General features: G+C 33.1%; 1 protein-coding gene across 12 annotated transcripts in view; it reads left to right on the top strand.

The window, feature by feature from the left end:
• The window catches only part of Picalm (phosphatidylinositol binding clathrin assembly protein), a 100,922-nt gene that overhangs the window by 29,124 nt on the left and 46,165 nt on the right, over positions 1 to 25,633 (top strand). For all 12 annotated transcript variants that reach the window (XM_010633738.2, XM_010633745.1, XM_010633743.1 and 9 more), the window contains exons 2-5: positions 2,177 to 2,319; positions 5,015 to 5,090; positions 6,958 to 7,060; positions 18,299 to 18,392. In XM_010633738.2, coding sequence (XP_010632040.1) covers positions 2,177 to 2,319; positions 5,015 to 5,090; positions 6,958 to 7,060; positions 18,299 to 18,392 — 416 coding nt within the window. The remainder of the gene's footprint in view (positions 1 to 2,176; positions 2,320 to 5,014; positions 5,091 to 6,957; positions 7,061 to 18,298; positions 18,393 to 25,633) is intronic.

Raw genomic sequence — 25,633 nt, 5'->3', positions numbered from 1 at the left:
GACAGAAAGTGTTGTCCCCATAGAAAGTAGGGACATCATTTAGGTTAGGGCAGTGATAGTGTTGTGTCATTGGTCATTTTCTGGCCAGTTTTGAGAATGATTGGAGGTGTGGGTTGGGTGAGACCCCAAATCAGATGTTATCAAGAAGTATGGAAGCCAGTCAGATTGACGTTTTTCATTGAGGAAAGTCTCAATTATGGAGTACTTGTTGTTTATTGCGGGATATTAACCTTTCTTTGATAATAATATCAGTTACCCATCAGATGGTGTGATAATTCCCCCTCTCAAATTTCCTAATGCCTCTAGGATAGGTGGTGCATATTCCCTAGTTAAATAAGATTGGAATTTTGGCTTTATTATGGTGGTGGAATAAAGAGGAGAAAGTGCGTTATTTGGAGGTTTGTGAAGTAGAATCAGAAGGACTTGGTTACTGATAGGATCTTGGGGATACATAAATATCAGTATGCACAGAAATAGGTGCTCCTTTGGGCAGTATTGTGACAAATTTTATAACAAGTTCAATTTCATAAACCAAAAACACGAGATTCAGAGGAATAAAATTACTTTTGATGCTGTGTCAACCAAAATAACTTTGTGGATTAATGTAGAAGAAAAATCTAGGTATATAAAGCTAAATATGGGGTTAAGAGAGAAGCCAGGAATATAGCTTCTTGTAATTAGGACACATCAAGTCAGAACTTTGACTGCTGTTATGAAATTCTGAAAGATTAAAAATGAACAAAACAAGAGGACTTTACCCTCAATCAATTATATTTGAAATAAGGCAAATGCATTACATTCAGAACCTTAGGATGGGTGTAAAGTATTATGAAGATTCAAAAAACAGCAATCAAATTCCAGATTTTACTCTCAGAAGCTGAACTATGCCCGTCCAACTTGAATTTACTATTTCGCTTTTGTTGTAAGTAGTGCGTAATTGTGAAAGCCTTAACATTCTATTTTTCTCTGGACTCTCTATTGTGTGCTTTTGTTTTTGAAGTCTCATTGGCCAGGGTACCTGCTTATCTAAATGCAGTTGTCACTTGGTATAATTAGACCTAACAAACCAAACAATTTGTAGGATTGTAAGCAGAAAAATATTCTTAGTTACATTGTCATTTCAAATCAGATTAGCTCATTTGAATTTATATTTAGTCCTTATGAACTACATATTAAAAATGAAAAATTACTTGACTGTTGTCATGAATAACAAAATTTTTCATCTTTATGCTAGTTATCTGAGATACTATATTTCACACGTATTTTAAAAGTAAAGCAGTAAAGCTGTCCCTCTTAGTTTTCTAAATTGGATTATATTTTGCATTTCGTGAATTGAATTTGCCAGTGATATCTTTTAAGCAGATTATATAATACTCTAGGTCTATTAAGAACTTTTTAAAATTAGTTTTGGCACTGAAACAGTAGTATACTACTTTATAGTAATGCTTTTAAGTTTGAAATGTGAAATTAGAACTTCTGTTGCTTTAATATTATCAAAGTAATATTAAATTACAGTTTGAGTTATTTTTGATTTGGAAATGTATGCAGTAAGAAACATCCCCATTTTCAGTTATATTAGCATTGGCTAGTTAATATCAACTGTTACCTAAGCTGACTCAGCCAAACTGAAAAGACTGAGAAATATTTTATCAATCAATCCTAATCCAATCATAGACCACATTTCTGCTTTTATCTTTCAGTTTGTGCAAACATATTACTCTAGGGCAGGTATTAATAAGGTATTGACCTTTAGCTTGCTTGTGCTTTTCTATGAATGATATATTCAAAAGTAATTTTAAAATAAAAATTTTATATAAAAATTTAATGTTAAAAGTATGAATAATACCAGTATTATAACTCTACAAGTCCATGAGTAGTAAGATAACTAAAAGTTCCTGAAGGCTTTGAAGCGCTTCCTTTTGAAATGAATGAAGCGCTTGATGGCAAATTGCATCATAAGGTAGTTTGATTTACTTTCTAGTATTGATCATTTATGAGTCCTAAACAATACCTACTTCTGGGTAGTCTCAATTGGTGTCCTAAAAGATTTTTAACAAATTCTCCAAACTGGCTGTTTTTGTTCCACTTTGTTAGGTTTTTCATGTTACTGTGTGAATTTGGCATTAACAATAAATTAAAACCAGAGAATAAGTTATCTTAAAATTTTTTGTTACAGACTTAATTCAGTGCACAAATGAGATGAATGTGAACATCCCACAGTTGGCAGACAGTTTATTTGAAAGAACTACAAACAGTAGTTGGGTGGTGGTCTTCAAATCTCTCATTACAACTCATCATTTGATGGTGTATGGAAATGAGGTAAGATTTTTTTGATTAACAAGTGTATTGATATGATGACTGATGATTCAACTTGTTTCTCTCCCTGAAACTTGAATACTGATTTCAGCAAATGAATAATATAGTTAAAAAGAGTAAGGTGCTTAGCAAGAAATATGCTTGTAGGCCCTGCCATTTGAGGAAAGATGGCCTGTAAACTAGAAAATAAAGTGGGTCAGAGCATAGAAGCTTTCAATAATGAGATCAGAAAGCAAAGATAATTTCAAAAATGATTTCCAAAAGCAGCACTGCAGTCTTCAGTTATAGACTACCTGTCTATATCACTTTAATTGTAGTGCAGATTTTTGTTTGATTTCATATGGTTGTCTGTGGAAATACTTTACCTTGTTCAAGTTTGTGAGATTGAAAATTAAAATGACATATTGCTGAGACTAATTAAAGAATGCCTTCTTTATCAGAGGTTTGTCTAAAGACTTTGTTGCTCAAAATGGCAAACAATAAGACACAAGTTCTAAGACAAATACCAATGCATCATTATTAATTTTTAGAATTAAAGCAGGAATTTACCCACAACCACTTTATCATTCAAGCACATATTTACTGTTGATACATTTTGGTGTTTCTTCTGGTCATTGTCCAAGTGTTTGTATTTTTAATAAGTATAACCACAACTGAGATAAAACATTATATTTAGAATATATATGTATAATCTTTTGTAAATAAGTATTCCCATATATTTATTCTGTTATCTTTACATAATTTTATGTTCCATAATTTTCTTAATTATGTGCTGGAAATATAGTTTGCTAATTGTTCATTATTGTAGTATCACATGGAGCAATTTACTAATAGTTGTTAATTGTTAAAATGACTTCCAGGAATGTTACCTGAGATATGATTGATTACTAAGTCAACAGATACAACTATTTTCAGGGTATATGTTACTTGATAGCTTGTTAATTTTATAATCAATTTATAGAGCTAGTAGAAATGTTTGGATGTAGTAGTTTAAATGTAACTCAGAACATTTGGTCTTAACTCCGATGATAGTTTCTATTTTTCATGAAGAATGTGTTTACTTAGGATTGTGGTCATTTATTCTGGAAAATTTTAGGCTTATATGTATTTTTCTTTGGAGGGGTACAGTTTGTTCTTTAAAAAGAAAAAAATCCACTAATATAACCAACTACAATGCTAGATAAAAAGTATTCAGTACTGGGTTTCAGAAGTTGTAGATAAGGTGATAGTGTTAGAGACAAAAATGTTGATAAAGGCAAAACAGTGACTGCTATTCCATATAGTTGACATACAGGAGATACACATTTAAGTGTGTTTTTTAGATAATTTCATGTATAATTAGCCTTCAGCTAAGGCATGTTTTTTTCTCTCCTTATTTTTTAATGCTAATTTGTACGATTCTTAAATTTTGCCATCAGCAGATGTTATTAGCTTATGAGAAGGGTATGCATGAGGTTTCAGTTGTGCTGTAGGTATTGGAATACTGTAGAACAGTGGTACTGAAACTGCGCGAGGAAGAGAAGTAATTTTTTCCCTCTTTAGACAGTATTTGTCACAACCAGATCGGATGCTGGTATCTGATATGTAAGGGCCAAGGCTGTTACTAAACATCTTAGAATGCACCTGTTACAGCATAAGTTGTAGATTATTAATAAATGAAAATGCAGAAAAAAATTACAGATGAAATTTTAGAAAAAAGTATAGAGCCATTAAATATTTTATTATGAAAAATTTCAAATATATGCTATATAATAGTGAAGTAAATGCCTATATACCTGTTCAAACATATGCTATATAATAGTGAAGTAAATGCCTATATACCTGTTATCTAGCTTCAACATATATCAGTATTTTGCCTTTTGGGAGCAACAAGACCATGCCAAGTTTATTTGTGTCTTGCTGTATGTAAGCATTATTGTAGTTTTTAAAACTTAATCCTCTTAATTTTCTTCTATAAAATGTTAAAAACTATGGGGAAAATAATTTTACCATTCTATTAATTACTTTTGCGGTGATACATTCCACATTATCTCATGTAATACGAAATTAAAATCTGTGAACTAATTGCCAGATTGGTGGCATGGTGTTCAATACTGTACCATTTTGAGTATCACAAGGATATTGTTAGAAACATAATCAAAACTTGATTAAAACCATGTCTTTGCAGCTAAATACTATATTAAATATAGAAAGGACTAAGAAAATTTAGATCTGTTATCCCTAAAGATATGAATGAAATGGTCTGATAGAGTAAAACATGTTCATTTATAGAATGCAAAGATTAAAAAATATTATCAATCTACAAAAAAATCATACTGGTAGTACCTTAGGATATTTTAATGATTTTTGGAAGAGATTATTTTAGGGTAATGGCAAAACGTGAGTCTTCAGTTTACAAATTGGTTTTCAAAATACCACCACTACTTTGTCGTAAAACCAAAATTACTGTTTCTAGTTTAAAACTGCCTACTTTTATTATTTTGACTTTAATATTTTTAATAACTTCAGGCATTAGGCTTTAATGAATTCCTATATTCTATTGAAAAATGTATTATAGTTTTAGGTTTCATAACTAATAGAAATGAGATTTAAACTGTGAACTTAATGGAATTTTTTAACTATAACTTTTTCTATTAATTTTCAAATTAGATTTTGTGAGATGGCAATACCTTAATTTGATAAAATTTTTTTTCTCCAGCGTTTTATTCAGTATTTGGCTTCAAGAAACACATTGTTTAACTTAAGCAATTTTTTGGATAAAAGTGGATTACAAGGTAAGGACAGCTTTCTAATTATAGAAAATGAAAAGCATAACCTCATATGATTACTATAAAATTGTACTGTCTTTTAGAATATATGCTGTTTTAAATTTCATGTTTTAGTGAAAGTTGTAGGGAAAAATATTTTAATTTGAAGATTAAGATTGTTTTAATTTCCTTGACACTCTTATAAACAGTACAGGTAGTTATTTGAGACCATGGATTCTTGAGTTGGACTGCCTGGGTTTGTTTCTCATCTATACCAGCTGTGTGAACTTAAGCAAGTTGCTTTACCTCTCCATACTTGTAAAATCAGGGAAAATGACAGTCCTTACCCAGTATGAATGTCATGAGTCTTAACCTAGATAATAACTAATGTAGAGTGCTTAGAGCATAGCCTGACAAACAGGAAACACTGTATAAGTATCTACTTTACTGTTATCACATTATTTTATGCTGTATTCCAAGAAATGTACTTGGAATAATACATGTTTTATTAGCTAAGGTGAGCATTTATTATCTTATTAGTTACTGAATTCCCATTTCCTTAAGATGGAAATCAAGCAGTTTTAGTGATGAGGTTTTAAGAATTTTATCCATAATTTTTGCATAATTTTAGAGTTTTTTTTTTTAAACTCTTTCTACAAAGATAAAGATGAGGGAGGCTAAAATATGTAAATTAATGATGGTTTTGAAAAGTAGTTTTGATTGTTGCTGTATCTCGTGGGGTAAGGCATCTTAAATAGATAGTGGATGTACAGACATATGAATAAAATTCTAGTGACTAGCAGAAACATGCTATATAACTTATAGCTACTAGTTGTATTTGGGGTAAGAATAATAAGGGAGCCCAAAGGGTTAAGAGAATGTTTCAGAGAAGTTGAATCTTGGAAGATGAGAGGTATTTCCTCCATCAGAGAAGATTAGGTACAATAAAGGGAACAGTGTGAACCAAAGAGCTGAGGAAAGTGAATTGTAATACTGTATAAATTGTACTAGTAGATAGGACACTAGATTAGGATAAGGTCATGATTTTTAAAATTTTGTTTATTGATTTTTTTTCTCCAGTAATGACCAGTTCACTGATTTTTTTAAAGTAGGCATTCAGTGAATATTTTCTGAATAAATGAATTGGTAATGATGTTAAATCCAGTCACATTATATATTTTAGTTGTTTTGATACTGTCATTTAAAAGTAACGTGATCAGTTAAGGCTAAATTTGATAGATGAAAATGATTTAAAATAAAACGGACCTACTTTTCAGTAAGGAGCTAAAATTTATAGACTTCTTTAGCCAGACAATAACTAAAATACAGAGTTTTAGTATTTTTAAAATAATGTGGGTTTCATATTGAAATCTCAAATAATGAGGTTTTATATTGCTGAAGTATTCAGATTATATGATTATGAAAGAAAATGTTACAATGATATATGCATTCATTTAGTTTTTTAAAAGACCATAGAATTGTCTTATATCTTATTGTTGCATATTGTCATTTCATTTTACTGGGCAATACTTTTTATAAGATTGGCATATATTACTTATGGTCATTCTAAATAATATACGTCTAGTGATTTCACATGTGTAAAATTTTTAAAAGTTGCCTGGTGATAAAATTGAGTTTTGAAGTTAGTAACTTGAATAAGAGAACATGTTCTGATCAGAAGCAAAACTGACTTGTTTTAGTGAAATTCTAAGAGAAAAGGTTATTAAAAAGTTGTAAGTGATGTACTTGACTTTAAAAATGTGAACCCCTAGAGAATTTGATACATAGTATTATGTTCCATCACTAAATTGAGTTGGTATAATCATTGAATAACATAGATCTTTTGTCGGTAAATAGAGTAATCATTTATGAAAACTTTTTATATTTCTTATAGGATATGATATGTCTACATTTATTAGGCGGTATAGTAGATATTTAAATGAAAAAGCAGTTTCATACAGACAAGTTGCATTTGATTTCACGAAAGTGAAGAGAGGGTGAGTTATACACTTTTTCTTTTTGACGTATAATGTATATCAGGTATCTTTTTGTAGTAGAATTAAAAAGTTTTGTAAAATTTTTGTAACAGTCCTGCTTAGTTTACATAATATAAAATTCACCCCTTTAAAGTCTACAGTTCAGTGGTTTTTAGTGTGTTTATGAAGTTGTGCAACATTATTACCATTATATAATACCAGAACATTTTCATCACTTCATAGCTAGTAGTCATTTTCCATTCTCCTTTTCCCCAGACCCTGACAATTATTAATCTACTTTCTGCCCGTCACTTTGCTTATTATAGACAGTTCATGGAAATGGAACTATATGGATATTTGTGTCTGACTTCTTTCATTTTGCATAATATTTAAGCTGTAGTATATGCAGAGTCTGCCAAAAAAATGTATACACACTTCAGGAAAAGAAAAACTTGCATAATATTTAAATATTAAATTTATTGAGATGTGAGACTAATACAAGTTACCTTTGGCCTCTATAATTACAAGAGGTGCCCAAAGTGGTGACCATTAGCTTCCAGGCATTAATATTAGTTTGGTGAATTGTTACTTAGATAACCTTGGTCCATTGAGATTGCTGCACATGCATTTTCATTTTTTTCTCTAAGGTCCAGCAGTATAACAGGTTTCCTGTGAAAAATGACATCCTCTAGGGTCCCCTATACGAGGGTAACACTGTTTTTAAAAAATCATGCTATATTTTTCCTGAAGGTGTAAACATGGTTTTATATGTTGTGGCATGAATCAGGACTTTATTTCTTTTGAATGGTTACCACTTTTTGGCTGTTAGGAATAATGTTGCTATGAATATTTGTATATAAGATTTTATGTGGATTATCTTTTTTTAACATCTTAAAATACTTGGTTATTAATTCCCTTTATTTGAGTGTATGAGTATACCTTGGAGTAGAATTGTTTGGACATAACTTTTTTTTTCTCTTTTTTTGGTACTGGGGATCAAACTTGGGTCCTTGCGCTTGCAAGGTAGGCAGCAGAACCACTGAGCTAAATCCCCGGCCCACTTTCAGTGTTCTTAATAACTCAAACTTTTTGAAAGTAGCTGAACCATTTTATATTTAAACTAGCAGCGTGTGAGTTTCATAATCTTGCAAAAAAAAAAAAAAAAACCTGGTTATTGTATGATTTTGTTTGTTTTGTTATTTGTCACTATCCTGCTGGGTATGAGGTAATATCTTGTGGTTTTTGATTTGCATTTCCCTAATGGCTAGTATCTTTTTATATGCTTCTCTGCCATTTGTGTATGTTTTTTGGAAAAATACTTTGCTAATTTTAAAATTAGGTTTTTTTCATCATTGATAAGGTTTTTGTTTTTAATATGTTCTACCCTTACTGCTTTCTGTAGTTTTAGTTGTCTTTGGGCAACTGTGATCTGAAATTATCAATGGAGAATTACTAAAGCAGAATTCTTAAGTTTCAAATTGGGCACTGTTCTGAGTTGCTTGATGAAATCTTGTGCCATCCTGCCCTGTCCTGAGTATGAATTATCTCCTTTTTCAGTATATCCATGTTGTTATATGTCACCTACCTGCTCATCAGTTACAGGTTTAGTACTATGTGTGTTTTTAGGCATTTACTGGGATTTTTGGGACTAATTCTTCATGGGTAAGAGAGGGACTGTGTATTCTGGACACCTGTTCCTTAATCACATTTTGACTTGCAAATACTTTCACCTTGGAAATTTTTTTCATTAACTTGCTAGTATCCTTTGAAGAAAAAAAAGTTTTTAAATTTGATAAAGTTCATTTTTCAGTTTTCCTTTGGTTGCTTATACTTTTATTGTCATGTCTTAAAAAAGTAATTCGTCATATTTTTAGCCCATATATCTAGGTTTTTAAAGTCTATTTTGAAATAATTTCTGTATACGCTATGAGGCATGGGTCCAAATTCATTCTTTTTTATTTGTATATCCAGGTGTCCAAGAACTATTTTATGAAAAAATTATTATTTTCTCATCGAGTGGTCTTACTGCCATTGTTCAAAACGAATTGGCCATAAATGTAATGTAAAGACTTATTTTTGGATTTTCAGTTCTGTTACATGATCTGTGTTTTCCCTTATGCCAGTACCACACTGACTTGACTTACTATTGCATTGGTAGTGGGTTTTGAAATTGGAAAGTATGAGTTCTCCAGCTGTGTTCTTCTTTTCTAAGATTGTTTTGTCTCTTCTGGAAGACCTTGTATATTTGTATAAGTTTTAGGTTCTACTTGTCAGTTTTTACATCTGGGATTTTTTTACAAGGATTTCTTTGATTGCGTAGATGATAGGGACTACTGCCATTTTTAATACCTTCAGTTTCTAGTACATAAATATGGAATATTTTTGTGTGAGGATCTTTGATTTTCTTTTGAGCTTTTTTCAATTTAAAATTCCTTTTTACTATTGAATGGAGATGAATTTAGTTTTTTGATTTATCCTAATAGTAGTCATCTTTACATATGGAGTAGTCACATGAATGATACAACTAGTGCTCATATACCTGATACGCAGCATTTTTTCTTGGAATATATGATATTCCTCAGGAAAAAGCAACCAAAGAGATTCTTGAAGGGCAGTGATGTCCCTTTTAGCTTTGAAGACCTGTCCTGAGGGGAATTTGGCATCTGCAAAAATATGTTGGTGAATAGCTTTTTGAGCTGCTGTGCTAATCAAACATCGCAGAGATTGAAGCATTTGATATATTGTTTGCAGCTCTCTTGAAATTTTAAATTATTAAACTGAAATAGAAATGTTAAAGAAAATGTAGAAGTAATCACATAGTTATACAGGAAATTTTAAAGCTGAACTCAAATGTTCTGTGTGATAATTCCAAATTAATGAGGAGGTATTTTGGAACTTATAAAAACTAAATTGTACTTATTTTGATATTTGGAGAAGATTTTAGTGGAGGGGTTCCTATTGGCAATCTTAACCCCTATATCCTGTCCAGTAAGCCATTTTCTAGTTGAGCTTTTATTAATGATGCTTCACTCTAAAGTGTTTTTAGCTTATCTTCAAGATATTTGTAGATTTCAGAATAATATGTTTTAAAAATACTAACCCACCCCTCCCAGTTTGAAGGCCGGTTTTGAGACTAAGGATAGTTGATGACGTTTTATTTTTTGGTCTAATAGAGAAAACTTTTTAATTGGGTAAGACTATCCTCTGATTATACACAGTTTATTTGACTGAAATGAGGAGTCATAATTGAGTGGGAACTAAGTAGTAGCACAAAAGTGACATTATACACAAATATAATGCGTATATGTATATGCATGCATATATATATCAGCTTATGTAAATGAAAAAAAGTAAAGAATATAGGGTATAAGTTGAGTGCATGACTGCAATTAAAATTTTTTTATATTATGGCAAAAACAAGTAGATTAAAACTTTTGGAGAGGACTTCTGTATAAAAGGGTTTTATTAAGATTTTTAATTTTGTTTTGTTTTAAGATGTGGTGTCAATATATTATCTGGCTGGCCCTGGAACTTCTGGGCTCAACTTCTGGGCTCAAATGATACTCCTACCTCATGTCCTGAGTAGCTGAGTCTACCAGCATGTTCCATTGTGCCCCATTTAAAATAATTTTTTATGTTAATGAAAGTAATAGGCTTTGACAGTATTCAAGATCAAGCCCATAGCCTTGTATGTGCCATGCAAGCACTTTAACACTGAGCAATATCCTTAGATAGTACCTAATCTTTTCTATACATAGAAATAAGTCTGTGTATGATGGTATGTAAAAAATTACATAAAAATTGGGTCATATTCTTTAAAGGTTTCTTCCCTCACAAACATATACACACAATATTTTTTAGACATTTTTAATGTTTGTACATACAGATTTATCTCACTTTTAGGAATGGAAATAGAATTATGTTCTAGATGTACATTTGATTTAGTTCAATTGTTTTAGTCTTATAAAAGCAATACATTGACCATTCTTTTACATATAGTTGAATTCTTAAGTAAATTTTCCTGTAAAATAAATTCTTAGAATAAGCAGATCATACAATAAATGTATTAAACATTTTCATAGAAAATTCCTAATTACTGTTTATAAAAGGTAAGAAAAATTATTGAGTAAGCTACAGCTATACGTACCTCTTTACTATACTTCCATCTTAATAAAAATGTGTTACTAGATGTAAATTTTATATTGGTTAATTAAATAGTGATATTGAGCCCTGCACCCTTTCTCTTTTACCATGCCATTCTTTGTTAACTGCATTTTGGTATCCTTTGCCCATTTCTCTATTGAATATTTTTATTCTTTTTCATTATATTGAATACTGGCTGTGGGCTTGAAAAATTAGCTTCACTCCATTCAGATGAAGAACTTAATATGATACTTCAACCAGCTTGTTGACTTAAAATGTATGGCTTTATTTTGAAATAATTTTACTTCTGAAAATGTTGGGAAAATATTCAGAGAACTTCTTTATTGAGAATCACTACTTTTTAACATTTTTCCTATACTTGTATAATGATATGTGTATGTATGTGCATGCACTTATTTTCTGAATTATGTAAGATTGGGTTACATGTATCATACCTTTTTTTTTCTTTTTACTGAGTTTATTGGTACAATCTAGGTATACAATACAGTTACATTCATAACTGGGATCATGTACCTTCACATGACAGGTCTTGGTTCTCATTTTTTCCCATTGTCCCTGCCCCCCCTTCATCTCTTCCTCCCCTCTCCATTTACAAATGCTTTATTTCCATTTTTTCATTTTCTCATATTTTTTCTTTTCCCTTATTGCCTTTCCCCTACCCTTCCCACTTTCCCTACATCTTTAGCCCTTTTCTTCCTATTTCGCACTATTAATTATCCCATTAGGGATCTTGTGTACTATTATAGTTTTTCACACCAGAGAAACTATTCAGTATTTACACATGTGTGACTTACTTATTTCACTTAGGAGTATATCCTCAATATGTATTCATTTTCCTATGAATGAATCTAATTTCTCATTCTTTATGGCTGAGTAGTATTCCATTTTATAGAAAAACCACACCTTCTTTATCCAGTTTGCAATTGATGGACAGATGGGCTGTTTCCAAGTTTTAGCTATTATTACAAACTGTGCCGCTATAAACATGGGTGTGCATGTATCACTGCAGTATGATTCTTTTAATTCTTTTGGAAAGATACCCAGCAGAGGGATGGCTGGGTCAAATGGAACCTCTAGTCCCAGCTCTTTGAAGTATCTCCATATTGACTTCCATAGTGATTGTACCAGTCTGCACTCCCACCAACAATGGAGAAGGGTTCCTTTCTCCCCACAACCCCGCCAGCATTTGTTATTGTGTGATTTCTTGATAGCAGCGATTATTTGTGGGGTGAGGTAGAATCTCAGTGTTGTTTTCATCTGCATCTCTCGAATCACCAGTGATGTGGAGCATTTTTTCCTATAGTTTTACTTGCTGCTTTTGCTTCTTTGTCTGAGAAATACCTGTTCATTTCAGATACCCATTTTTGAATTGGGTCTTTATATTTGGGGGGGCTGATTGTTTTGAGTTATTTATATATTCTAGATAGTAGTCCTTTGTTTGAGGAGCAGCTGGTAAAATTTTTGTCCCACATTGTAGGTTGTCTCTTAGTTCTGTTGATAGTTTCTTTTGCAATGCAGAAGCTTTTTAATAAGATGAGATCCCAGTTGTTGATTCTTTCTGCTAGTTCCCGTGCTACTGAGGATTTGTTCATAAAGTCTTTTCCTATGCCAGTGTCTTCAAGAATTCTACCTAACTTATCTTCCAGCAAGTATCATGTTTTTGTTTTAATAATTAAATCTTTAATCTACTTGGATTTTAATTTAGTGCATGGTGAAAGATAAGGGTCTAGTTTTAATCTTCAGCAGGTTGAGATCCAGTTTTTCCAACACCATTTATTAAAGAGGCTATCTTTCCTCCAGTGGGGATGGTCAGCTCCTTTGTCAAAGATGAGGTAGCTGAGTACATCTGGAGTTGTTTTTGTGTTTTCCAGTCTGTTCCACTGATCCTCAGGTCTGTTTCTTTGCCAGTACCATGCTGTTTTTATCACAGTGGCTTTGTAGTATAGTTTCAGATTGGGAATTGTTATACCTGCTGCCATGTGTCTGTTGCCTAGTATCGCTTTTGCTATTCTAGGTCTCTTATGGTTCCAAATGAAGTTTTAGATTCTTCTTTCTAGTTCTGTGAAATATAATATTGGAATTTCAATTGGTATTGCATTGAATCTGTGTAGCAGTTTTGGTAGTATGGCCATTTTCACTATGTTGATTCTTCCTACCCAGGAGCAGGGGATATCCTTCCATTTTCTTATATCCTCTTTGATCTCTTTTTTCAGAGTGATGTAGTTTTCAGTATAGAGGTCTTTTGCTGCTTTTGTTAGATTGATTTCCAGATACTTCATTTTTTTGGGTGCTATTGTGAAAGGAATTGTTTCCCTAATTTCTCGTTCAGTGAGTCTGTTATTTGTGTACAAGGTGGCTATTGATTTTTGGGTATTGACCTTGTATCCTGCTACTCTGCTAAAAGTGTCAGTTAAGTCAAGAAGTCTTTTCATACCTTCTTATTTTTATGTCCCTAATATACTTCAGTACACATGTCCTAAGAAAAATAAGAACATCAGCTTGTGAACTTTTTCTTTCTTTTCTTTTTTTACATAGTGACACGTATGCTGATACTGTTTATATAGAGTACTGATTTTTTGAGGCTGAAAGCTTACAGGGTCAATTTCTTGGCATATGTATAACCCTTTTCTATAATATTAGTATGTTGTGTGAGGGGAACCTGTGACCTAAATTTTGAGTCGTTCTGTGTGTAGAAGTGGTGATGATATTCACAGTAATTATCTATTAGGAAAATTAAATGAAATGGCTAAAGGGGAAGTGGGAAGGAGAAGGGAAAGGAAATAAGGGAAAGAAAAATGTGGGAAAAAAAAGGAAAAAATGGAAACAAAGTCTTTGTAAATAAGGTGAAGGAGGTGAAGGGAGGACAGGGGTATGGGGAAAAGTAAAAACCAAGATAAATCATGTAAAGGTACCAGGTCCCAATGATAAATGTGACTGTATTGTTTGCTTTAAATGTACCAATAAATTTAATGGGGAAAAAAAAGAAAATTAAATGAAATAGTATATGTAATGCTGCTTAATACATTATACTCAGTAAGTGAGCTTTTGTGTATTAAGAAAATAAGTTGTCAGAGTTAAAATATTTTCTCCTATTTTTTAATGTTGTTAAAAGTTTTTAAATCCTTTTTTGCTTATATCTGTCAAGCAAACACAGAGCTACCCCTCCCCATCAATTAACTCTTCTCATGTTTTTGTTAAATATATTTCTGGAATCAGTATTTTATACTTAAATAACTTGTTCATTTTTTTTAAACAGTGAGAAGTCAGTGTGTTTTTAAAAGAGACATATAGAATATTCAAAAACGAAACTGAATTATCCAGATAATTGTTAATGACTTTTCACTCATATGTCCTTTCTTTTTTCTATAAAGCTTTGTTTTATTCTGGAAAATTCTTAGACATTCTTTAGGAATTCATTCAGATATTTCTTTGAGAAAGCCTTGTTTCTATTGTTAGATTATATACGATACCATTACTTCCATGAGGAAAATACAGTCTTACTCATATTTTTATCTTTAGGCCATATCATAGTGTCCAAACGTAGTATGTAGATGGTAATAGTTTTCAAAAATACTTCCAGATGAGTTTACAAATAGTATGTGAGATGGCTGTGTACATGTTAGATGCAATATATTGTTTATACATTTATCCTTTCAGTAGTTTTGTGTAACTTTCCATTTTTTGTAATATTAACTCATGAAAGTATCTTATAAGTCGGTGAAGTCCAAAATAAAGATGTTTAAGCAAAAGAATGATCTAGTCTTTAAATAAGGAAAGCAAACTTGTAATTCGCTGCTGTCTTATATTTGGGCAACAAGTATGTGATTTTAATTGCAGTCTGTCTATGAAACCTTATAACTTACTTTACACGTGGAATATGAATTGTTATACATTTGGTTTCAGTCAGATCCAAGTATTTGAGTTTGTAAAATATTTCAGTTCCTTTGAAGTCTGACATGAGTATATGTTATTGTAACTGAGAATCTTTTTTTGCTTTAGGAATTTAAAGGTTTCCTGGAAAGAAATGATGTGGAGGCTAGTAGATAGGAAAAAATAAAAAATGTCCTCCTTCTGGGATAAGACAGTGCAAAGATGGCACCTTCTACTGAGAAGAGTTTTGGGGAAGCACTGTAGGATGTGATAAAGAATTAAGGATTTAATTTAGAAATATTTGTTTTAGATGCGTATGATTTAAACAGATTGAAATATAAAGTAGGCTATTTGACATACTAACTTGTAATTTAAGAGTTCTGGTCTGGGAATATGTCTGTGGCATTTTGGTAATTTTGGCTGTGGACTGATGTACAGCCTAGAGAGAAAGTATGCTATAAGAGGAGGGAGTCTAGAAATTCTTTAGAGATACTTTTATTTGACATGGTCTTGCTAAATTGTCCAGGCTGGTGTAGCTTTAATCATCTAGCTTAAATCACCCTGGATTTGAGCCCCAGTATGTACTGGGAGAAAAATAAAGGAAAGTTTCCAGTGATTCTGTGAAGTCTAGTTATGAGGTTAGAAAGTACCCATTGAAGAGGCAATGAGGAATTTTATATGACCTAATCTAGAGAAGTTTAACTGGAGTGGTAGGAACAGGGCTCATATTGGAAAGAACTGAAAAAAAAAGAATGTAAAGTCAACTTACATGTAGTTTGGGTTTCAAGAAGACCAGACAGTCTTAATTTTGTTGTTATCTGTTTCAAAATGAAGTTTTTTTGGAAGTTAGAACCAGAGAGTTTGTGTGGGCAAGCAGAGGTGTAGAAGTAGGAGGTTTTAGAGTTTACTGGAGAAGGCAAAAGGATTGTGAGCAATGTCGATTACCTATTTGAGGTTTTTGATGATGACTAATTTTGCCATTTTTGTCCAGTTTTCTTTTCTGGGACTTAAGTGTACAGATATGGAAAAAATAAGTGTCTGCTCAGCCAGGATTACAGCTTTGCCAGATTACTACAGGGAAGAGAAGTGAAAGAAAACTAAGGGTATTTGCAAGGGAGTATTTACAACAACAATCTGTGGAATTCTAAACTAGTTGAAGAAATTAAAAATGAGAAGAGCTCAATGTGGGTGGGTAGTGGTAGAACTGATACATTTAAAGTTTGGGTTTGTTTTGTCATATTTTGTTTTGCAGTACTGGAGATTGAACTCAGGACCTTGCGCTTGTCAGGCAGGTGTGGTGCGACTGAACTAAATTTGCAGCCCTTAAGTTTTGGTTTTGATTAAGAAAAAAATAGTTTGGCTTTGGGGATTCTTGGCCAAAGCCACTGAAACATTAAAAGGTTATTGTTAGTATAGATTAAAAGTGTCTAAATTTTGTCCTTCTTTTCACTGAGGAACTGAGATTGGGATAGTGTGTCTCGGGGCAGTAAGGTTAGGGTTTTTAGCAGTGGTGTTGTGCCCAAAGTGGACTGTTTGTTTCTATTGAAATTTCTAGAAGGTTCCCCATCACTGGAGTAAGTGATGCTATTAAGGGACTTTAAGCTCAAGATTAGTTCAGGTAGATGTTGAAGTTACTGAAGAGCAGTTGAGCCAATGTTCAAGTCTTCTGTAATAGACCAGAAGATAAAAAAAATGACTTCAGCAAGAAAAGGAGGGCAGGTATCAGTAGTGACTGATTAAATGAGAGTATGATATTTATGAAAATGGGATGATATTCTTATCCTTAAGTTCAGCAGCTAATGCCACTATAATTTAATACTTGTAAAAACTCTAAACAGTTGATGGGTTAACACATTATTAGGCTAGGTAGGCTAAAGCTGGTCAAGCCATTCAGTGTTTATTAAACTCTGTTGTGTCCTGCAGAGCACCAATATTGTCTTTTCATAGCTTTGTTGTGTTTTCCTGGCATCTGGACTTGATTGACTAGCTCAGGGTATTGCAGTTGTGTATAAGTATGGGTCATTTGCACAATAGGCAGAGCCCACAGTTTGTTTGTTTGTTTTAATGCCTCTTATCTGACAAGTTTAGAAAAAGCACTATTTTGGATTTCAGTATACCTAGGTTTACATAAAATGATGCTGTTACTGATTGGTTTTTGGTTTTCAACTCACATAACAATCTTTCTGAACCTAAAATTCCATGATCTGTAAAAAGTGACAGTACTATCAATAGGATTTTTACAAGATTTTGAAAACAACATCAAGCCCTTCATAGACCCACACTTATTTGTTTGCCTTAACCCTAGTACCTTTTAATTACCTAATGGCTTTCTTTTTTATACTTATTGTATAATATTATAATTTATGTGATGCTGCTAATATGTCTATGAAATTTCTATTTGGAAATAATTAACAGCTTTTTGGGGGGTGGGGGAGTACTGGAGATTGAACCCAGGGCCTTCACACTGAGCTAAATCCCCAGACCTTTATGTTTTGTTTTGCTTTGTTTTGAGACAGAGTCTAACTACATTGCTAAATTGTTCAGGCTGGGCTTGAACTTGGAATTTACCTATCTCAGCCTCTCGGAGGATGGGGAATCACAGGTGTGCACCGCCATGCTCAGCCAGACTGTTTTATTTAAACAGTGCTCTTAGTCACTTGTTTAACAAGTACATTAGAATCACTCAGAAAATTTGCCTTTGATTTCATAATAAAATGGTTATAATTTTTTGTATTACAAGCCATTGCTATTTTAATCATTAATAAAATACTTTCAGTAAAGCAGCGCTCCAACCCTTAAGTTCTCTTTCCAACACCATAGTGTTTAACTGTTAAGTAAATTGAGGCATATAATGTTCTTGTTATTAAAAAAAAAAAAAACTAGAAAATCTATCCTTTACATATGAATTATTGTGAGGATCATAATTTTCTCAGTGAAAAGTATACTGTGGATCTGGCTAGCATAATCTAAACTTTTGTTCTTTTATCTTATGCTCTATGTCTTCTTCAGTTTTAGTTTCAACTGAACATATACGAAGTCTGGGGTTTGTTTTTGTTTTTTTTGCTTTTTTGGTATGTGTTCCTAATTTGAGGTTTCAAGTTCAAAAATGACTTTAAAATATGTGCCATTTCATAGCAGCTTTGTTCTCTGTTTAGAGAACCAGGTAGGAGTTTAAAATATAGAATTAATAGGAAATTCACTTGTTTCTCTTGTTTTTACTAACAGGGCTGATGGTGTTATGAGAACAATGAACACAGAAAAACTCTTAAAAACTGTACCAATTATTCAAAATCAAATGGATGCACTTCTGGATTTTAATGTAAGTTGGTTATAATTTTGTGATTTAAGATTTTTAAAAATTAGATCATCATAAACGGATTAATTTTTATTATCAACTACTCATAGACTTGACTTTTCACACTGTCATATCCATCCTGTTTGACTAAAGATTTTCTGTAAATGTGGTCCTAAGTCATTACTGTTCAGCCTTATGTTTTAGATTGACTCTGAATTTAAGTGCTTCTTTTCTAGTGTTAGAATTTTAGCTGAAAAGAAAATTGATGGAGGGATAAAGGAATTTATTTGAAAATGTACTTTCTTTGGATAATGGCTTTGAGATTTTAAAATATCTAATTTTCTATATGAGTGGTCACCATTTATAATAGTTTGTTACGTGTTGCCCATTGTGTTCCCTGGAATTTTTTATTTTTATTAAATTTATTGGTACATACTAGTTATACAGTACAGTTACATTCGTCATTGGGTTCTTGTACCTTTACATGATATCTTGGTTCTTATTTTTCCCCACTCCCTAGCCCTTCCCTCATCCCTTCCTCCCTTCCCTGTTTACAAAGACCTTGTTTCCATGTTTTTCCTTTTCACATATTTTTTCTTTTCCTTTTTACCTTTCCCCTATCCCTCCCACTTCCTCTCCTCTTTTAGACTTCTCTTCCTATTACACACTATCATTTACACATTTTAATCATTATTTATACTTCACACTAGAGAAACTATTCAGTATTTACACATGTGTGACTTACTAATTTCACTTGAGTATGGCCTCAATGTGCATCCACTTAGCTATAAATTTCTCTAGTTTCTTGTTCTTTATGGCTGAGTAGCACTCCGTTTTATAAAATTACCACATCTTTATGCAGTCTCCAGTTGATGGGCAGTTGGGCTGTTTCCAAATTTTAGCTATTACACACTGTGTCGCTATAAACATGGCTATGATTCTTTTAATTCTTTTGGGAAGATACCCAGCAGAGGAATAGCTGGGTCAAATGGGACCTCTCTAATCCTAGTTTTTTGAGGTATCTCTATGTTGATTTCCACAGTGGTTTCACCAATCTGCACTCCCACCAACAATGGAGAAGGGTTCCTTTCTCCCCACAACCCCCCCCCCGCATTTGTTATTGGTTGATTTCTTGATAGCAGCCATTCTTTGTGGGGTGAGGTGGAATCTCAAATGTTACTTTCATCTGCATCTCTTGAATGACCAGTGATGCTGAACATTTTTTCATATGATTATTTTCTACTTTTACTTGTTTGTCTGAGAAATGTCTGTTCATTTCAGATGCCTCTTTTTGAATCGGGTCTTTATATTTGGGAGGTCTGATTTTTTTGAGTTCTTTATATATTCTAGATAATACACTTTTGTCTGAGGAACAGCTGGTAAAAACTTTTTCCCACATTGTGGGTTGTCTCAGCTCTGCTAGTGATTTCTCTGTCAGTGCAGAAGCTTTTTAAAAAACTGAGATTCCAGTCATTGATGCTTTGTGCTAGATCCTGTGCTACTGAGGATTTGTTTATAAATTCTTTTCCTATGCTGATACCTTCAAGAGTTCCACGTAACTCATCTTCTAGCAAGTTTAGTGTTTCTGTTTTAATATTTAGATCATTAATTGACTTGGATTTTAGTTTAGTGCATGGTGAAGGATAGGGATCTAGTCTTAATCTTTGACAAGTTGAAATCCAGTTTTTCCAGCACCATTTATTAAAAAGGCTATCTTTCCTCCACAGAGGGTATTTGGCTCCTTTATCAAAGATTAGGTAGTTGAGTATGTCAGGAGATGTTTCTGAATCTTCTAATCTATTCCACTAATCCTTGTTAGTCTGTTTCTTTGCCAGTATCATGGTGTTTTTATTTATTTTTTGGGGGGGTACCGGGGCTTGAACTCGGGTCCTTGCGCTTGCAAGGCAGGCCACCAAACCGCTGAGCTAAATTCCCAGCCCCTACCATGGTGTTTTTACCACAGTGGTGATGCAGTGTAGTTTCATATGGGGTATTGTGATAACCCCTGCCATGTCTCTGTTAACCTAGAATTGCTTTTGCTATTCTAGGTCTTTTCTGATTCCAAATGAATTTTTTTTTTAATTTTATTGAGTTTATTGGTAGATTTTAGGGATACAGTACAGTTAGTTACATTCATTGTTGGGATAATGTACCTCTACATGGCAAGTCTTGATTCTCATTTTTTCCCCTTACCTCTGCCCTCCCTTCCCCCCCTCCTCCCCTCCCCATCTACAAACACTTTATTTTCATCTTTTCATTCTCTCACATTTTTTTCTTTTCCCTTTTTGTTCTTCCTCTACCCATCACACCTTCCCTACACCTTTAGCTCCTTTCTTCCCATTTCTAAATGTCAGTAATCTTATTAGATTCTTATGCATTGTTGCAGATTATTCACACCAGGGAAACTATTTGGTATTTACACATGTGTGACTTATTTATTTCACTTAGGAGTATATCTTCAATATGTATCCATTTTCCTATGAATGAATCTATTCTCTCGCTCTTTATGGCTGAGTAATATTCCATTTTATAGAAAAACCACAACTTCTTTATCCAGTTTCCAACGGATGGGCAAATGGGCTGTTTCCAAGATTTAGCTATTACAAACTGTGCCGTTATAAACATGGGTGCACATACTTCTCTGTGATATGATTCTTTTAGTTCTCTTGGAAAGATACCCAGCAGAGGGATGGCTGGGTCAAATGGAACCTCCAGTCCAAGCTCTTTGAGATATCTCCATATTGATTTCCATAGTGGTTGCACTAGTCTGCACTCCCACCAACAATGGAGAAGGGTTCCTTTCTCCCCACAACCCCACGAACATTTGTTATTGTGTGATTTCTTGATAGCAGCCATTCTTTGTGGGGTGAGGTGGAATCTCAGTGTTGTTTTCATCTGCATCTCTCGAATGACCAGTGATGTGGAACATTTTTTCAAATATTTTCTTGCTGCTTTTACTTCTTTGTCTGAGAAATGTCTGTTCATTTCGGATGCCCATTTTTGAATCGAGTCTTTATATTTGGGGGGACTGATTGTTTTGAGTTCTTTATATATCCTTGATAATAGTCCTTTGTCTGAGGAACAGCTGGTAAAAATTTTTTCCCACATTGTAGATTGTCTCTTAGTTCTGCTGATGGTTTCTTTTGAAGTACAGAAGCTTTTTAGTAAGATGAGATCCCAGTTGTTGATTGTATCTGCTAGTTCCCGTGCTACTGAGGATTTGTTCATAAAGTCTTTTCCTATGCCAATGTCTTCCAGAGTTCTGCCTAACTTACCTTCCAAATGAATTTTTGGATTGTTTTCCCTAGTTCTTTAAAATAGTGTTGGGATTTCAATAGGGATTGCATTGAATCTGCATAGCAGTTTTGGAAGTATGGCCATTTTCACACTATATTGATTCTTCCTACCCAGGAAGAAGGGATGTCTTTGGATCTTCTTATATCCTCTTTGATCTCTTTTTTCAGAGTTTTATAGTTCTTAATGTAGAGGTCTCGTTTCCTTTGTTAGATCGATTCCTAGATATTTCTTTTTTTTTTTTAATGCTATTGTGAAAGGGATTGTTTCCCTAATTTGCCTCTCAGTGAGACTGTCATTTGTGTACAAGAAGGCTATTCATTTTTCAGTGTTTACTTTGTATCCACCTACTCTACTGAATCTGTCAATTAAGTCTAGAAGTCTTTTGGTGGAGTTTTTTGGGTTTTCTATGTAGAGTATCATATCATCAGCAAATAATAATAGTTTAACTTCTTCCTTTCCCATCTTTATAACTGTTATTTCTTTCACTTGTCTAATTGCTGTGGCTAATGTTTCCAAAACTATGTTGAACAGGAGTAGTGACACTGGACATACTTGTCTCGTTTCTGATTTTAGCGTGAAGGTTTTCAACTTTTGACCATTTAACATGATGCTGGCTATTGGTTTTCCATAGATAGCTTTTATGAAGTTAAGACAAAGACCATCTATTCCAATTTTCTGCAGGGTTTTTAATCATGAATGGGTGTTGAATTTTGTCGAATGCTTTTTCTGTTTGTCGAGAGGATCATATGTTTTTTGTCCTTGATTCTGTTAATATAGTGTCTTACATTTATGGGTTTACGTTTGTTGAACCACCCTTGCATCCCTGGTGTAAATCTGACCTGGTCAGGGTACATGATCTGCTTGATGACCCTCTGTATTCTGTTTGCCAGTATCTTATTGAGGATTTTTACATCTGTGTTCGCTAGGGAGATTGGCCTGTAGTCCTTTTTTGGTTGGGTCTTTCCCTGGTTTTGAAATTAAAGTAACACTTGCTTCCAGGAATGAATTTGGAAGCATTGCTTCCCTTTCAATTTCATTTTAGAGTTTAAAGAGTATTGGCAGTAGTTCTTCTCTGAACGTCTTGTAGAATTCAGCAGTGAAGCCATCAGGACCTGGGCTTTTCTTTGATGGTAATTTTTTAATTACATTTTCAATTTCACTGACTGTAATTGGGGTGTTTAGAATTTTATATCTTCTTCATTCAACTTTGGAATTTTTTTTACAATGACCATTACTTACCAGCATTCATCTATTGTGTGGTTTGATACTTCTGGATTCAAGTTGGCAATATTTATTTAAAAATAAAATGTGTAGGGCCAGGGATTTAGCTCAGTGGTTCCACCACTTGCTCCATTAAGTATAAGGTCCCAAGTTCAATCCCCAATACCAAAAAAAAAAAAAAGTTTAAATCCTTTAAACCAATATATTACTTTATTACATATTAACCCTATAGAAGAAATGTTTACAGCTAAGCATAGTAGCACACGCCTTTAATCCCAGCACTCAGTAAACTGAGGCAGAAGGATCATCACAAGTTTGAGGCCAGCCTGAGCTCCATGGTGAGTTTAAATTCAGCCTGAGCTACATAGAAAGATACTGTCTCAATTAAAAAAACAAACAACTTTACAAATTAGTAGATACAACAAAGTCTTTAGTACAGCACTGTTCAGAATCCAAAATCTAAATATAATACCTACTGTTTGAAAGAACAGGTAAATTGTTGTACACAAAGTATAACACAAGCATTGGAAAGGATAACTTTATACAGATAATGAACAAAGTAGTAAGCAAAAAAAAATTTATGGTTGGATCCTGGAGCCACTATATCAGTGGTGGCAAACCTATAACACATGTGTTGCAACAGGCTGTTTGCCATCATTGAAAGCTCTAAAAAGGTTTGCCATCACTGCTGTATACAAATTAAAATAAGGCGCTGTAATTTTATCGGTCTGTCTTCCAGAATAGGAATCAGAAAGTTGTTTTTTGTTTTGGAGGAGATAAAAGGCCAAATAATAATTATTTTAGATTTTGTGGGCTATGTGATCTCAGTTTCAGCTATTTAATTCTGCTATTGTAACATAAAAGCAATCATAGTAATGAACTTGCATATGCTCCAATAACACTATGGTAAACACTCAAATTTGAATGTCATATAATTTGCACATGTCACAAAAGAGTTTTGAAATTTTTTCAGCCATGTGTGGCAAAACCACATCTTAGCTAGCAAACCACATAAAAACAGGCAATGAGTTAGTTTGATAACCTTGTTCTAGACTACAAAACACTCACATTTCATTTAATTAACATTTACTGAATACTTGGTATTTGCCGTACATCCTTGAGGAATGGGGATAGAGCAGAGAACAAGGGTCACTTGCTTTCTACTTAAAGATACTTAAAGACTAAGAATGTAAGTTAAAAAAAATTAATTTGATTGTGAAATTGTCATAGTCCCATTTACTACCTTGCACTTAAGAAATGCCTGAGGGGAGAGAAGGGGAAAGGAGGGTAAAGTAGAGGAGAGGAGGGAAAGAGAGAGATAGGAAAAGATATTAGAGGTGTAACTATTTGTAACACCGTACAAACATGGCAATGCTGGTAAGTAATGGTCATTGTAAAAAAAATTCCAAAGTTGAATGAAGAAGATATAAAATTCTAAACACCCCAATTACAGTCAGTGAAATTGAAAATGTAATTAAAAAATTACCATCAAAGAAAAGCCCAGGTCCTGATGGCTTCACTGCTGAATTCTACAAGACGTTCAGAGAAGAACTACTGCCAATACTCTTTAAACTCTAAAATGAAATTGAAAGGGAAGCAATGCTTCCAAATTCATTCCTGGAAGCAAGTGTTACTTTAATTTCAAAACCAGGGAAAGACCCAACCAAAAAAGGACTACAGGCCAATCTCCCTAGCGAACACAGATGTAAAAATCCTCAATAAGATACTGGCAAACAGAATACAGAGGGTCATCAAGCAGATCATGTACCCTGACCAGGTCAGATTTACACCAGGGATGCAAGGGTGGTTCAACAAACGTAAACCATAAATGTAAGACACTATATTAACAGAATCAAGGACAAAAAACATATGATCCTCTCGACAAACAGAAAAAGCATTCGACAAAATTCAACACCCATTCATGATTAAAAACCCTGCAGAAAATTGGAATAGATGGTCTTTGTCTTAACTTCATAAAAGCTATCTATGGAAAACCAATAGCCAGCATCATGTTAAATGGTCAAAAGTTGAAAACCTTCACGCTAAAATCAGAAACGAGACAAGTATGTCCAGTGTCACTACTCCTGTTCAACATAGTTTTGGAAACATTAGCCACAGCAATTAGACAAGTGAAAGAAATAACAGTTATAAAGATGGGAAAGGAAGAAGTTAAACTATTATTATTTGCTGATGATATGATACTCTACATAGAAAACCCAAAAAACTCCACCAAAAGACTTCTAGACTTAATTGACAGATTCAGTTGTTAATAATATGCCTATTTTTCTTCTCAGTAATGAGTAATATTTGTTATTTTTTTATATGATCTGAAGTGTAAGACAGAACGCTTTCATAATGTAACTTGATTATTGGTTTTAGTGTGTCTTATAGTGAACTTCTTTTCACCTATTTAGCCTTTTTTTTTTTGTTTTGTAAATTATCTTTGACCTACTTTATTATTTGAATTCTCCTTCTGAAATGGAAATTACGTATATAAGATATTCTGCAGTTCCGGTTTGTTGTTTACCAAATTTGTGCTTATGTTTAACAAGTATTGATGTAAAAATAATTAGGTAAATCTTTAATGAGTTAAAACAAATTTCTGGCTGGCTGTGAGCTTTATTATACTATTGGAATTATTTAATGTTGTAATGAATTTGATATAGTTCAGGAATTTCAAGAGTAAAAAGACAACAGACATTAATACTTTTCCTCTTACAATGTATTTCTGAACTAAATTTAATTTT

Source organism: Fukomys damarensis, unplaced genomic scaffold (assembly GCF_012274545.1).
Source record: "Fukomys damarensis isolate Sample0158 unplaced genomic scaffold, DMR_v1.0_HiC HiC_scaffold_16, whole genome shotgun sequence".
NCBI lineage: Eukaryota > Metazoa > Chordata > Mammalia > Rodentia > Bathyergidae > Fukomys > Fukomys damarensis.
This window is presented reverse-complemented; position numbering and strand designations above follow the sequence as displayed.